We start from the raw sequence: 14,615 nt of genomic DNA, 5'->3' as shown, positions 1-14,615 counted from the left end.
TTCTCTGTCTTATTTCCATGTAAATTTCTCTTCTACAGTTTGTGTCAAATGCAGTGCATTTCTACTGCATGCATATTTTCTGCCTAAATCTTACAAACAAACATCTTCCTTTCACTTTTACATAATGGACTTGGAGCAAGGCAACCTGGCATTAATATACCTGATTTATTGTTCTGGCCTTGCTCCCCACTGCACTCATACTGCATCACTACACAGATGCTCTTTCTTCTCTCTCTCTCTCACTTTCTCCTTTCAACTTGGTTTTAGTCTCTCTTTTGGGTGTGGTCTTTCATACCCCCTCTTTTTGTGATGCTGGCAAAAACCAACTTGCTACTTTGCCACATCACCACTCTACTCTCTGTCTTCGCTCTGACAACATCTCAACGTCAGCCTGCTTTTGTGGAGCACATGCCCACCAGAGATCCTACAATTTACTCTTCTACAGATTTATTTTGCTTTCCTCTACTTAAATCACATCTCTTGAAGTCTGTTCTCTGCATTTAGTGAGGCCTTGCTACTTCGCGAATTATATACTTCTGCAACTGTGATTTCTACCCTCTATACTTTGCATTTCATATACTTTTGTAAATTGTAAATATATTTGGGACTTGTGCAATACTTGAGCGGCAACTGTCAGTGAGGTGATATCTATCTGCTCTGCCATCCTTTCCATCAGTTAAATCGTAGGCGTATATAAGGTAGGACACAATCTTTCCTTTTTTCCATTTACATAATTAGGAAATTGACAATCCTAATTTCCTAAACTGGTGACCCCGACGTGATCCTGAATCCTTAATTTTCTTTTATCGCCTTCTATTCATTTCTCTCACTTCTCTATTCTTGTTTCTCATTTCACTATTTTTATTTCGTTTCTACTTCTCATTTTTTTTTCTTAACTCTACAACATGACTACCCCTAATGTTACCTCTACTCCTGAATCTATTCTTTCTCCAGTATCACCCTCTATTGCTCCGGTGAGCATTAAGCTTCCACCATTCTGGGCAAACGACACAGAAATTTGGTTTGTTCAGGTGGAGGCCCAATTTCACACGAAGGGTATTACCGCCGAAATTACCAAATTCAATTATGTAGTTGCCTCACTACAACAGGAGGTAGTTATGGAGGTGAGGGACATCATTACAGCTATCCCGGCCGATAACCCATATCAGAAATTAAAAGCTGCATTGGTCAAGCGAACGACCGTCTCCGAGCAGACGCGCCTCAATCGGTTGCTGTCAGGAGAGGAGCTCGGAGACAAGTCGCCATCGCAACTCCTCCGGCGGATGCAGCAATTAATGGGGACGAGCACAATGGAGGATTCCATATTTCGGCAATTATTTTTGCAACGCTTGCCCACCAACGTGCAGGTCATCCTAGCCGCATCAAGCGATGGGGTGAGTTTGGTGGACTTGGCGGCGCTTGCGGACAAAATTGTCGAAGTTGCAGGCCCAACCAGCATATCTAACATTCAGTCTAAGTTGGCGCCGTCACAACCTCCTCCACTCCCTGCGCAGGAAACTAAAGTCGACCAGCTCTCTGCACAGGTTGCCCAGCTTACGATGCAGGTCCAAGCATTAACCTGCTCCTTGCTAGATAACCGCGGGAGAGGTCGCAGTCGGCAGCGCAAGTCAAAAGACTCAAATAAACGCCCTCGGTCAGTTTCGCGCAGCCCGAATCGCAGTGAACAGCATGCAGGTGCCCAGTGCTGGTATCACTGGAAGCATGGGAGTAGTGCCCAAAAGTGCATAAGTCCTTGCTCTTTCTCAGCAGGACACGCCCAGGGAAACGGTCCCGCCAAGGAATAGCGGCGACAAATCCCCTTGGCAGCACCCAACCCAGTCGCCTTTTCTTTGTCAACGACAAGTACACTGGTACACGTTTTCTCGTTGACACAGGTGCTGAGGTGAGCATTTTCCCTCATTCAAAGTTTGGGAAACCGGCTAGGGTTGACGCGACAAATATTCAGTTACAGGCTGTGAATCGATCGCCAATCAAGACTTTCGGACAAAAGTCTTTCACACTTGATCTCGGTTTACGGCGTGTTTTCCGCTGGATATTTGTTGTGACAGACATACCCACGCCGATTTTGGGTGCCGATTTTCTTGACCAGTTTGGACTGTTGGTGGATATCAAACACCGCCGATTGATAGACACCACAACCACTCTTACAGTCCAGGGATGTGGTTCATATACTGGTACTATTAGCCCGATGTATGTTCAACATGACTCATCGGAGCGGTTTCACTCCATTCTCCGTAAGTATCCGGATATCACACGACCGGTTTACAAGCACTCGGAAGTGAAACATACCACCACACACCACATCCCGACGCAAGGCCCGCCCGCGGCAGCGCGCCCTCGTCGACTTGCTCCAGATCGTCAGAGAATTGCCCAGGCAGAGTTTGAGCACATGCTTGAACTTGGCATTATCCGACAATCTGATAGCAACTGGTCAAGTCCATTGCACATGGTCCCCAAGAAAACGCCCGGGGATTGGCGACCTTGTGGTGATTATCGCATGCTAAATGCTCGCACTATTCCTGATCGATACCCTATCCCACACTTGCAAGATTTCTCCTCATCACTTGCAGGTAAGACAATTTTTTCAAAAATTGATCTTGTCAGGGCATATCATCAGATTCCAGTCGAGCCTAGGGATATCCACAAGACCGCCGTGACCACTCCATTTGGCCTCTTTGAATTCGTTCGAATGCCATTTGGACTTCGGAATGCAGCGCAGACATTCCAGCGATTGATGGACACCGTCACTCGTGGTCTCCCTTTTGTCTATGTTTATCTAGATGACATACTGGTAGCCAGTTCTTCTATAGATGAACATGAGACACACCTCCGCCAGCTCTTCGATCGCCTACAGGAGTATGGCATCATTGTCAACCCTTCGAAATGTCAGTTTGGCGCATCTTCACTGTCTTTTCTTGGGCATATGGTTGACGACACAGGAATTCGCCCACTTGGCGACAAAGTGAAGATCATTCGTGATTTTCCTCCTCCTACATCGCTCACCAAGCTTAGAGAATTCCTGGGGTTGATCAATTTCTATAGGCGATTCGTTCCACATTGTGCTGAGGTGCTACAACCTCTCACTGATCTGTTGAAAAACAGAACAAAAAAGAACATGCCAATTGATCTTGGAGAGAAAGAACTTCTCGCTTTCAATCACGTTAAAGAGTTATTGGCTGACGCTACTGTTCTTGTTCACCCTCGCACTGATGTTCCACTGTGCCTATTAGTGGATGCCTCTGATGTAGGCATCGGGGGAGCTATCCAACAACAGGTTGATGGGGTTTGGCAACCGCTAGCCTTTTTCTCGAAGAGGTTGCAGCCTGCCGAAACGAAGTACAGCACTTTTGGTCGGGAGTTGCTTGCAGCATATCTTGGTGTTAAGCACTTCCGCCATCTTCTTGAAGGTCGCACATTCACAATCTTCACTGACCACAAGCCCCTCACTCATGCTCTAAAATCCAAACCGGATCGGCACTCGCCACGCGAAATCCGGCAACTTGATTTTATTTCTCAATATACTTCCAACATTCTTCATATTTCAGGCAAGGATAACACTGCAGCTGACGCTCTCTCTCGCCTGTATATAGATCGAGTGGATTCATCATCCATTATTGACTTTGCGGCCATCGCAAAAGACCAAGATGATGAAATTGAAGTACATGACTCGTCTCTCCAACTCAAACAGGTAACACTTCCTGGTTCCCTCACTACTATTCTATGTGATGTCTCAACTGGTACTGCCAGGCCTGTAGTTCCAGCCAAACATAGAAGAGCTATCTTTGATTCCCTTCATGGACTTTCTCATCCAGGAATCAGAGCTACTCAAAAGCTCATTACAGAGCGCTTTGTTTGGCCTAGCATCAACGCTGATGTCAGGAAATGGGCCAAAACATGCCTCGAGTGTCAAAAGTGTAAAGTACATCGGCACACCAAAGCACCACTTGGTACTTTCACTTCACCAGATACACGCTTCTCCCATGTGCATATTGACCTCGTTGGCCCGCTTCCTTCATCAGAAGGCAACTCTTACCTTCTAACTTGCGTTGATCGCTACACCAGGTGGCCAGAAGCTATCCCTATCCCGGACATCACTGCGGAGACGGTAGCACGGGCATTTGTGGCCAGATGGGTAGCGGTTTTTGGTGCACCTACTACCATCACAACGGACAGAGGTAGGCAATTTGAGTCGGCACTTTTTCTTGCACTCACCAACCTCCTTGGCACTAAACGCATCCGCACAACAGCATACCATCCTGCCGCAAATGGTTTAGTGGAGCGTTTTCACCGCCAACTTAAAGCCTCTCTCAAGGCTCATAACAAGGTCCGTTGGACTGAGTCACTCCCTTTAGTCTTGCTGGGTATACGCACAGCAATCAAGGCGGACATTGGATGCTCTGCAGCAGAACTTGTGTTTGGGACTACAGTCACTCTACCTGCACAATTTGTAGCTCCTTCACAAATTGATTCTGCCGATGACCCATCTAACTATGCCCACAGACTAAAGAGAATGATGCGGGAATTACATCCCACTCCTGCTCGCAAACAAACTAAACCCATACAGGTACATCCTGAACTGCATTCCTCATCTCACATCTTTCTAAGAGATGATGCAGTTACAAAGCCACTGCAACCCCCATATCGAGGGCCCTTCCGAGTCATCCGACGTACTGACAAGTATTTTACCATTGACTACAATGGTAAACACGAAAATGTCAGTGTCGACAGACTGAAACCGGCTTTCATCGAGCAGGAAGCTACCACTCCTTCATTTCACCGTAAAGATCCGCATGTTCAAGTTCATGAACAATCCAACTCCACAGACTTGACAGTAGATCCTAAAGACAAGCATATTACTCCTGACATTCGTAGGACTCGTTCTGGTCGCCATGTCAGGTTCCCTGCGAAATACGTTCAATATTTCGGGGATGGTTGAACATTTTCTCAACACACTGCTTGTGTTTCCAGTTTTCATACTTTACTTTTTATATAGCCAAGTGCACTTTTACTTTCCCTTGTCGATTTGTTACATTTTTATTCTGTACAAATCTAGGGGGGAGCTACTGTAGTGACTTGACTATATCTTCATACTATTTTCATGTATATATCATACTATTTTCCTGTATATATTTTCATTCATATGTCAACATAATTTTATAAGCCTATATTCTCTGTCTTATTTCCATGTAAATTTCTCTTCTACAGTTTGTGTCAAATGCAGTGCATTTCTACTGCATGCATATTTTCTGCCTAAATCTTACAAACAAACATCTTCCTTTCACTTTTACATAATGGACTTGGAGCAAGGCAACCTGGCATTAATATACCTGATTTATTGTTCTGGCCTTGCTCCCCACTGCACTCATACTGCATCACTACACAGATGCTCTTTCTTCTCTCTCTCTCTCACTTTCTCCTTTCAACTTGGTTTTAGTCTCTCTTTTGGGTGTGGTCTTTCATACCCCCTCTTTTTGTGATGCTGGCAAAAACCAACTTGCTACTTTGCCACATCACCACTCTACTCTCTGTCTTCGCTCTGACAACATCTCAACGTCAGCCTGCTTTTGTGGAGCACATGCCCACCAGAGATCCTACAATTTACTCTTCTACATATTTATTTTGCTTTCCTCTACTTAAATCACATCTCTTGAAGTCTGTTCTCTGCATTTAGTGAGGCCTTGCTACTTCGCGAATTATATACTTCTGCAACTGTGATTTCTACCCTCTATACTTTGCATTTCATATACTTTTGTAAATTGTAAATATATTTGGGACTTGTGCAATACTTGAGCGGCAACTGTCAGTGAGGTGATATCTATCTGCTCTGCCATCCTTTCCATCAGTTAAATCGTAGGCGTATATAAGGTAGGACACAATCTTTCCTTTTTTCCATTTACATAATTAGGAAATTGACAATCCTAATTTCCTAAACTATTAAAAAATAACGTTTTTTAGTGATGATTAAGTTGTGTTTGTATAATATCAACTAAAACATATCAGGTGCGGTAGCGTGGTTTGCTTTCATGTGAACCAAGGAAATGGGGTACCACTGCAAGTAGGCCTTGGGGTCTGGCCGGCCGTTACGAGGGCGTGGGTATGTAACCTCCTTTTTACTTTTCTTTCTGTTTTTAAGCATTTCTCTCTATACCCTTTCCTGTTGGTTGCCCCAAAATAGGGGCTGTGCCCCTTCCCCTTGGATCCGCCCCTGATCAACTGATGACTACAATATATTTCAAAGTTCTTAAAGTGGGTGATACTCCAGGATTTGAAGAAAATAATAAGGGAAAATTAAACAAAGAACATACTGGAAATCTCATCTAAAACGTACAAGGAAAACAACGTTGATATGATGTTTTGGATTCTGCAGCATTTCGGTGAAACAGGTTTTTTTTTATATATATACATGTCGTCTTACATGTCTTATGCATTGAGCAAGCCGATGATATCATCTTTCCGCTTTGTGTATTTTTTTCAATATATGAAATCTTTTATTTTTTTTAATCCAAGAATGTTAAAAATGTGACTGATTTACATGTAGGCTTATTTTGTATGATAACCAGGGTAGGAAAGAAAGTGAGATAGTTGTAATGGTAATAAGTGGATAGAGGAGAGAAAAAAAGACAAACAAAGAAAGATAGAGGAGGGAAAGATACTCTTAGAATAGTTGGACAAAAACCCTGGACAACATACTGTCCACACAACTATTGGTCAAAATCTGCCCATATTAGGAAATTAAAACTAATAATTGGGTAATGAATTGGCTCAATTTGTTGATAATTGCCTAGAATATAATAACCAACGTACATTACCCAGCACAGTAGACAGTATGTTATCCAACATTGTAAGTGTGTAAATAGGAGGGAAAATGGAAAAGGTAACACAGACAGGGATTAGGTAGAAAAGGGGAGAGTAAAAAAGGTGGGAAATAAGCGAGAAATATAAACCAAAGAGAGAAATTATATATAAGAAGAAAATAATTGAAACAAATAAAGAAAATCCAAGTAAGGCGTTCTTCCGTATTCTCCCTATAACGCACCTGATTAGAGCATTCTCACAATCATTTCACAGACGCTTTCTATAACACAGAAAATCTTTTGACAATAGCTCTTCATAAAAAACAGTCTTTGTCGAAAATCGGTGAATCAAATCAGAAATGGATTTAGAAATAGGATGTAAAGGAAAAGTAAACTGAACAACTCGTTAAGTGTGTTGTCTTTCATTAACTGGGTGTTATTAAAGGTCACGTCTACCCCAGAAAAACGTTAATGTGAATCAATTAGAAAAAAAAATCTAACAAGCATAACGATGAAAATTTCATCCAAATCGGATGTGAATTAAAAAAAAGTTACGACATTTGGCTTATGTCGAAAGGGTGGGTGCTGTCGCGTTAGGGTGCGTCAACGCGAACGCGAAGATTCGTCCAAAGCCCCCCCCCCAGTTTGGCCGAAAGGGTGCGTTGGGAGCGTTAGGGCGCGTCAGTGTCGACAACGCCCCCAAATGGCACAACCGGGGGGGCTTTTCCCGAACCTTCGCGTTCAGTACATTTTTATTTTACAAATCGTCGCGTCTTGAACGAGGTTCGCTGACTAATTAGGCCACGCCCACTCCCAAAGTTTTGATAAAAATGTAAAGTTTGTTTGATGTTTTCGCCGCGACGATTCGAAATGAAACGAAGAAATTAGCAGAAGTGAAGGTCACCGGAGAGGTGAATGAGGATTTTACCGTAAGTAAAACCATTCAAAATGTCGTTCATATTATATGTAAGGTGATGAATAATTTGTGGTGCGTAATTATCAATTGAATTACAAGAAAAGATAATCTTCTGGCAGGAACCCTGTCGATACGATCGACAAACTTGACAGTACATAATCCAGTCTAGTCCCATACCCGTGTTTCTGTGTCTGCAGAACTAAGTATCTGACTGAGGTCCACACAACGACCCATCGCGACCCTGTCCATACACGTTTTTATGATCCACACAGGGCTGTAATTTTGCTAAGAGAAATCTTTATATTGTTTTACCTTTATGACATTCGGCATTATCGTGATATAGGGAACCATCGTTCACTTCATAGTCATAGTCATACAGCAGCGCTTTATTCAGTCACACGCGCACGCACTACCCTATTTCCACCTCCATTCACTTTGTACACAAGTGCTTGTACACAAATCTACGAGTGGTTCCCAAAACCACGATTTGGCCTGACATTCTATATTAAAAATCATAATTTTTCTTTTCCTTTGGTTTTGTATTAATTTTGTTGCTCGGTGTGGTCGGGGATATCCTCGATTACCAGCGTGTGCAATAGATGTACACAAATCCAATGTGGCCATCCCAATTCTGTGTTACAGTCATTGGAATTGGACAGGAGCTAAATCACATATTGATAGTGTGAGTGATAAATTGGACATTCTCAACTTATTTAGCATATAGGCTTAGCGAACACAAGTCAAACGAAATGGAGGCACTCGACAGCAGGCGAGGATTCAGGGGGGAGTTATGTGGCAGAGGTGCGTTCACACCCAATCAAAATCTAGATATTATAAGTTTTAAATGGTGCACCCGTGGCAGTAGACCAAAAGCTTCGGTCCCTGTTTTGCTGGTTGTTCAGCTGAACTCCGTTGGCTTCACTCACCAAATACAGAGACCGAAGTTCTAGCGCGATCTGTACAGGGGACTCAATGGCCATATGTTTACGTACTTAAGATCGGATAAAAAGGGGAAGTGAATTTGCGCGACAGCCGAGGTAAGTCACTGTTTTGTTCCTTTTAACTTCAATTTTCTCCGTTTTGGGGAATTATTGCCAAGAGGGAATATAAATTTGCATTTTGGTCGCGTTAATTTTCAAAATTGTTATTCATTAAAGACAAAATTGAAGAGCCCCGACGGGGGGATTTTGCATTGTAAGTCCCCTAATGGTGGCTGCACAATAGCAAGCCGTCTGTGTATGAGAAATAAAAAAAATGTTTAAAAACTCCTTGAAACAGACAGCTGCCAGCTGTCTAGCTATCGTGCAGCCACCATTATGGGACTTACAATGCGAAATCCCCCAGTCGGGGCTCTTCAATTTTTCAATTTTATTTTTCATTTTTATCGTACCACATAAAGTTAGAGTCTAGATCTAGTCAAACCTAACCTTAAATAGCACGTAAAGGTACTTAAAGGTCCATTCATTAAAACAAAAATAAAGGGGAATATGCAATGGATCTCATCAAGCCCAAGTATTTTTTTGCCTTTGAATCTCATAATAAAGTACTATTGAACAAAGTCCAGTAAATTAAACCAGCAAGGTATCCATGTGCTATTGGGTTAGAAAAAACTTTTATTTTAATTCAAAAATATATTAATGACAAAAATGTTTAATTATTTGTATGATTAATATGTTAATGACTGTCTTGCTTATAATCAAGTGGAAATTATGTGAATTAACAAGAATTAATTGTTGACCGATTGTTGGTCAATTCTAGAAATTTCAGGATAATACAGCAAGAAAAAAAAATGATTGGTATATTTGAATCATTCCCCTTTATAAAATGTCAACAATATTCATAGAAAGTGCAATATTTTTCAATGATCACTGTGTCAATCTACATATTTCTTTGTTATATCAATGTAATATTAATGTTCTAATTTCAGACTGGAACTAGAGAGCTTGGCTCTGACTGGTCTACTACAGCAAGGAATGTGCCAGGGGCCAATCTGATGAACATGTGGCAGAAGATTTGGCAGTGGGTGAAGAAACACTGAGATTGAAATGCAACCACAGGTAACATGTAGACTAGTAAAATGCTATAATGATGACAAAAAAATGAAGGATATTGTTTAGGTTGCAGAATGTTAAATCATTAAAACCCACATCAATGATAATGAAATCGCACTGTACCAGATTTTAAAGTCAGTTTGTAATGTAGACATTACATAGACATGAAAGACCATGACCATGCAAAAAATCATCCAGATGGTTATTTTTGTACATGGTTTTGGAAAACAGTGCGGGAGCTGAAAAACAAAAAAATTACCATTTGGTCATGATTTTTTGCATGGTCGCTCACTTTAAAAACTCTACAGTTAACATGCGACCCCAGCCCCCCCCCCCTTCTGTTTGCGTAGCCCCTACTCACACCCCTCAATCCATTTTTCACTACTTGCTCATGTGTATGTACATACAAGCTACATTACGAGGAATAATTTCTCTAAGTTTCTCAGCCAGAGCATGTCATTTACTATTTTTATTTTTGATTAACATAATAAAAGCTTGAACCCTTTGTTTACCCCCTTCTATATGAGGTCTGGTAATCAAAAAATGTTTTATTTCCTGTTTTTAGACATGTACATATACATGTGAGAAGAAATACAAGATTGTGGCAAATATTTTAATTAGTTTAATACTCTTTTTTCCTTCAGGTGGAGGCTTCACCCAAACTTTTCAGACGGATGCGAGATACAAAGTTACCCAAGTATAAATGGTTGAAGGTTTTGGAGAGCCAGACAAGAAGGCAGGAAATGTGATGTCACTTGTAAGTTAAAACACTCTTAAGTATGACTGCCTCACTTTGGCGAAGAAAGTAGTCACATTAAAAAAAAAATAAATTACCAGTACTGTTCTCTTCTTTATTTGGTCTTCTAGCAGTCAATATTTGAAAACAGTGACATCTATAAGTCTATAAGATAATAAGTGCTTAGATGCTTAAATGATTAATGAAGATATTTCTTGGACAGTTGTAAAACATCCAATATCAATCAATGCTAGATGCTGTGACTTGCTTTCTATTGCCAAAGTAGTAAATGAATGTTCCATTGTTCTGCATTCCTATTAGAACCCCCACACACCATCACCCTCTGCTTTGTCAGCTAGGAACACTGCAAAATTACCCAAAAAAGAACACAATTTTTTTTATATCTCTTGTAGGCCTGTATAAATCAGATAAATTTAATGACTACAAAAGCAGTCATTAAACCTCACTTATTCAAATGATCTTGGTAGGGGGGGGGGGGTGGCTCAGGATCTTGCCTGTAGATTGTGCACTCACTTCAGAAATCAGCAGGTTGGTTCTGAATCACGAAATAAAAAACAAATGTGATAATTTTGGATTTTGACTCCCTTTATTTTGGTATTAATGAGAAAAACTCAAGTCATTAAAATCAATTATGTATACATGTACATTTTAATTTTTTTCTTATGCATTTTTTTTTTGGTTGTTTAACCCTAAGAAGACGGGGGGGGGTCGACATTTTTCGCGATAAATCAGCTGCTCAAAGTTTTTTTAATATGTCGCTCGCTGACTTTTTACTTTCAAGACTCTCGCGCAACTTTTGAGACCAAAATTGTGACCCCCAGGTACGCGTTTCCGAAATTACGCAACATTTCGTAAGTGCATGCAGACCCAAAATTGCTCAAAAACATGAATTTGTGTACAAATCCAATGCAAATAGTGTTTTTAGCCAAAATTCATAAAATGTATCATTATTTTTTCCTTTTACTGCTTAAAATCATTTAATTTTATCTTGTCTATGGTAAAAATAAAGTCCCCGTAAATTTCCATTGAAAACACAATGAAAAGCAAAAAGTCATAAAACAAAGAAATACATAAGAAATTTAGAAAACAATAGAATACATAAGAAAATAAATGTGATGTGTACATTTTTGAAAAATAAATTTGATCAGATGCCTATCTAGAGTATGTGAAACAAAAATGAGCATTTTAGGGGCTTTATTTTATTAATAAGCCAGTTCGTAGTTCCTTTCTGCGCATGATCAAAAGATTCTATGCATGATCAGAAGAAGGTCATTTGTACTAAAGTGACATGGTGCTTTAAAATCTAATGAGATAAGCACCAACTTTGATGTCTTGATTATTCATATATTCTTTTGAATTGTCATTTTCATTTTCATCCACAAAAAACAACAATGCTTCCACGAACGACTGGTATTTCACAGTTTGCAAAGTACATTGTGCAACATGCTAAGATATGCATTCAAAGTAGGAATGCAACAAATGCCTTAATTACGTGTTCATTTGTGTGCTATTCTAGTCACCTGGTCTATTCAATTTCTTCATCCTGCTATGTAAGGCAAGCTTACGTAATACCTTGCTTTGAAATCTGCCTATCATGATGAAAGAAATGAAAGGTCATTTGACCAAAATTGTCCACGAAGTAACTACCAACTGGTCTATTAGAGCAAACTTATGATTTTACGCATAAATTTTCATAATCAATGAGCAGTGAGATTTTTCGCAGAATTTTAACAGCGAAAATTAAATTAGGAATAAATGACTTTGGTATCAATAATCATGGAAATTAATATCTTTATTAATAAAATATCACATGCTCTATAAATTAATTCCATTTCAGTTACTTCAATAAACATGAACAGCAGCAGGAGCAACAACAGCATCAGCAGCCGAAACCTCAACTGCAATAAGAGATGCAGCAACCGCACCGACAACATCAAGAGCAACAGCAAAAATACCTACATGTATTACAGCAGAAATGCAACAATCACATTGGCAACATCAACAGCAGCAGGAGCTCCAACAATCATGCAGGGAACATCGCGCGCAACATAAATAACTTCATCAAGAGATGCAACAACCACAGTGGTAAACATCAACAGCAGTAGCGACAACGACAGTAGAAACAAAGCCAATGTCAAGGATTAAGCAATCATACAGGAAACAACACAAGCGGCAACATCAATAAATGCATCAGGGGATGCAACAGCCATACTTGTAAACAGCAGCAGTAGCAGCGATGACAAGAGCAACCACACAGGCAACACCTTGAGCAACATCAGTAGGAATGCACCAGCAATGAAACAATCACACCAACAACACCAAGAGCAGCAGCAAAAAGAAAATAAATTCCAGCAACCATGATGACAACAGCAGCGGCAACACCAACAACACTAATGAATGTTGAAAAACTTGTACAAAAGTCAATGACACCACAGTTTTTTTTTAGAATTTATTGGACATTATTGATAAAAAAATGCACAATGATTTATTCAGGTTAAAGAAAATTATGTGTGAAAAAATTGTGTACATTTGAAGATGTTTCCTGTGTATTGAATAATTTTTATGAAAATATAGTTTTATAGATGAAAATATGATTCTTGAAATGTCTACTTTTTATTTGTCATTGACTAAAGATAAATACATTTTCTTTGAATTTTCTTAATGAAATGAAAAAAAAGGAATTTATTCAAATGTTATCATTATTATCATCGTTCTTATCTTTATTATTATTATTATCACTATCATTATTACTATTATTATTATTATTGATATTATTATTATCATTATTATTCTTATCATTATTGTCATTATTATTATCGTCATCATTAAGTATTATTTTTCTCATTATTATTATAATTATCATTATCATTATTTTTTTATTATTATGATCAATAGGACTAGTAACATGTTAGTATTTGGATTAATTATTATAATTATTGTAATTAAAATCATTCCTTCATTTTTGTCTCACCTGCGAAGCAAAGTGAGACTATAGGCGCCGCTTTTCCGACGGCGACGGCGGCGTCAACATCAAATCTTAACCTGAGGTTAAGTTTTTGAAATGATGTCATAACTTAGAAAATATATGGACCTAGTTCATGAAACTTAGACATAAGGTTAATCAAGTATTACTGAACATCCTATTACAGTTTCATGTCACATGACCAAGGTCAAAGGTCATTTAGGGTCAATGAACTTAGACCATGTTGGAGGAATCAACATCGAAATCTTAACCTGAGGTTAAGTTTTTGAAATGTCATCATAACTAAGAAAATATATGGACCTAGTTCATGAATCTTGGACATAAGGTTAATCAAGTATCACTGAACATCCTGCATGAGTTTCACGTCACATGACCAAGGTCAAAGGTCATTTAGGGTCAATGAACTTTGGCCGAATTGGGTGTATCTGTTGAATTACCATCATAACTTTGAAAGTTTATGGATCTGATTCATGAAACTTGTACATAAGAGTAATCAAGTATCACTGAACATCCTGTTCGAGTTTCAGGTCACATGATCAAGGTCAAAGGTCATGTAAGGTCTATGAACTTTGGCCATGTTGGGTTTTTTTTGTTGAATAACCATCATATCTCTGTAAGTTTATTGGTCTAGTTCATAAAAAGTGGACATAAGAGTAACCATGTATCACTGAACACCTTGTGCGAGTTAGAGTAGTATTCAAAGTCAGAACTGCTGCTATATTGAACCGCGTGATGCCGGTGAGACTGCCAGAGCATTCCACTTGTTTTCTTTTATTCTTCTTCTTTTTCTTCTTCCTCTTCTTATTCCTCCTCTTCTTATCATTATTATTATTTTTATTATTATTATTATCATTAAGCATATTTTATCATTATTATAATTATTATAATTATTATTATTTTTATTTTTATGATCCATAGGAGAAGGAGCATGCTATTATTTAGATTATTATTATTGTAATTAAAATAATTCCTTCGTTTTTTATTTTCTTCTTCCTCCTCCTCCTTTTGTTCTTCCTCGAACTTCTTCATCTTTTTCTTCTTCTTTTTCTTCTTCTCTTCTTCTTCCTCTTATTATTATTCTTATTCTTCCGCT

The 14,615-nt window shown here is 39.2% G+C and overlaps 1 protein-coding gene and 1 long non-coding RNA gene across 2 annotated transcripts; both read left to right on the top strand.

Moving 5' to 3' along the window:
- Positions 1-905: 905 nt before the first annotated feature.
- LOC121421868 lies at positions 906-1,805 on the top strand. The gene has a single exon (XM_041616668.1). It carries the CDS (start codon positions 906-908, stop codon positions 1,803-1,805), a length of 900 nt encoding a protein of 299 aa, XP_041472602.1.
- Positions 1,806-7,612: 5,807 nt separating this feature from the next.
- On the top strand, positions 7,613-12,933 carry LOC121421657. The gene is made up of 4 exons (XR_005971016.1): positions 7,613-7,744; positions 9,659-9,788; positions 10,427-10,539; positions 12,377-12,933. It is a non-coding gene; the product is annotated as an uncharacterized LOC121421657 (long non-coding RNA).
- Positions 12,934-14,615: the final 1,682 nt, after the last annotated feature.

Source organism: Lytechinus variegatus, chromosome 9, assembly GCF_018143015.1.
Source record: "Lytechinus variegatus isolate NC3 chromosome 9, Lvar_3.0, whole genome shotgun sequence".
Lineage (NCBI taxonomy): Eukaryota > Metazoa > Echinodermata > Echinoidea > Temnopleuroida > Toxopneustidae > Lytechinus > Lytechinus variegatus.
Note: the sequence above shows the minus strand (reverse complement) of the source record. Positions and strands in the feature narration are given on the sequence as shown.

Coding starts and splice junctions, on each gene's coding strand:
- LOC121421868 (XM_041616668.1), top strand. CDS start 906: ATGACTACCCCTAATGTTACCTCTACTCCTGAATCTATTCTTTCTCCA.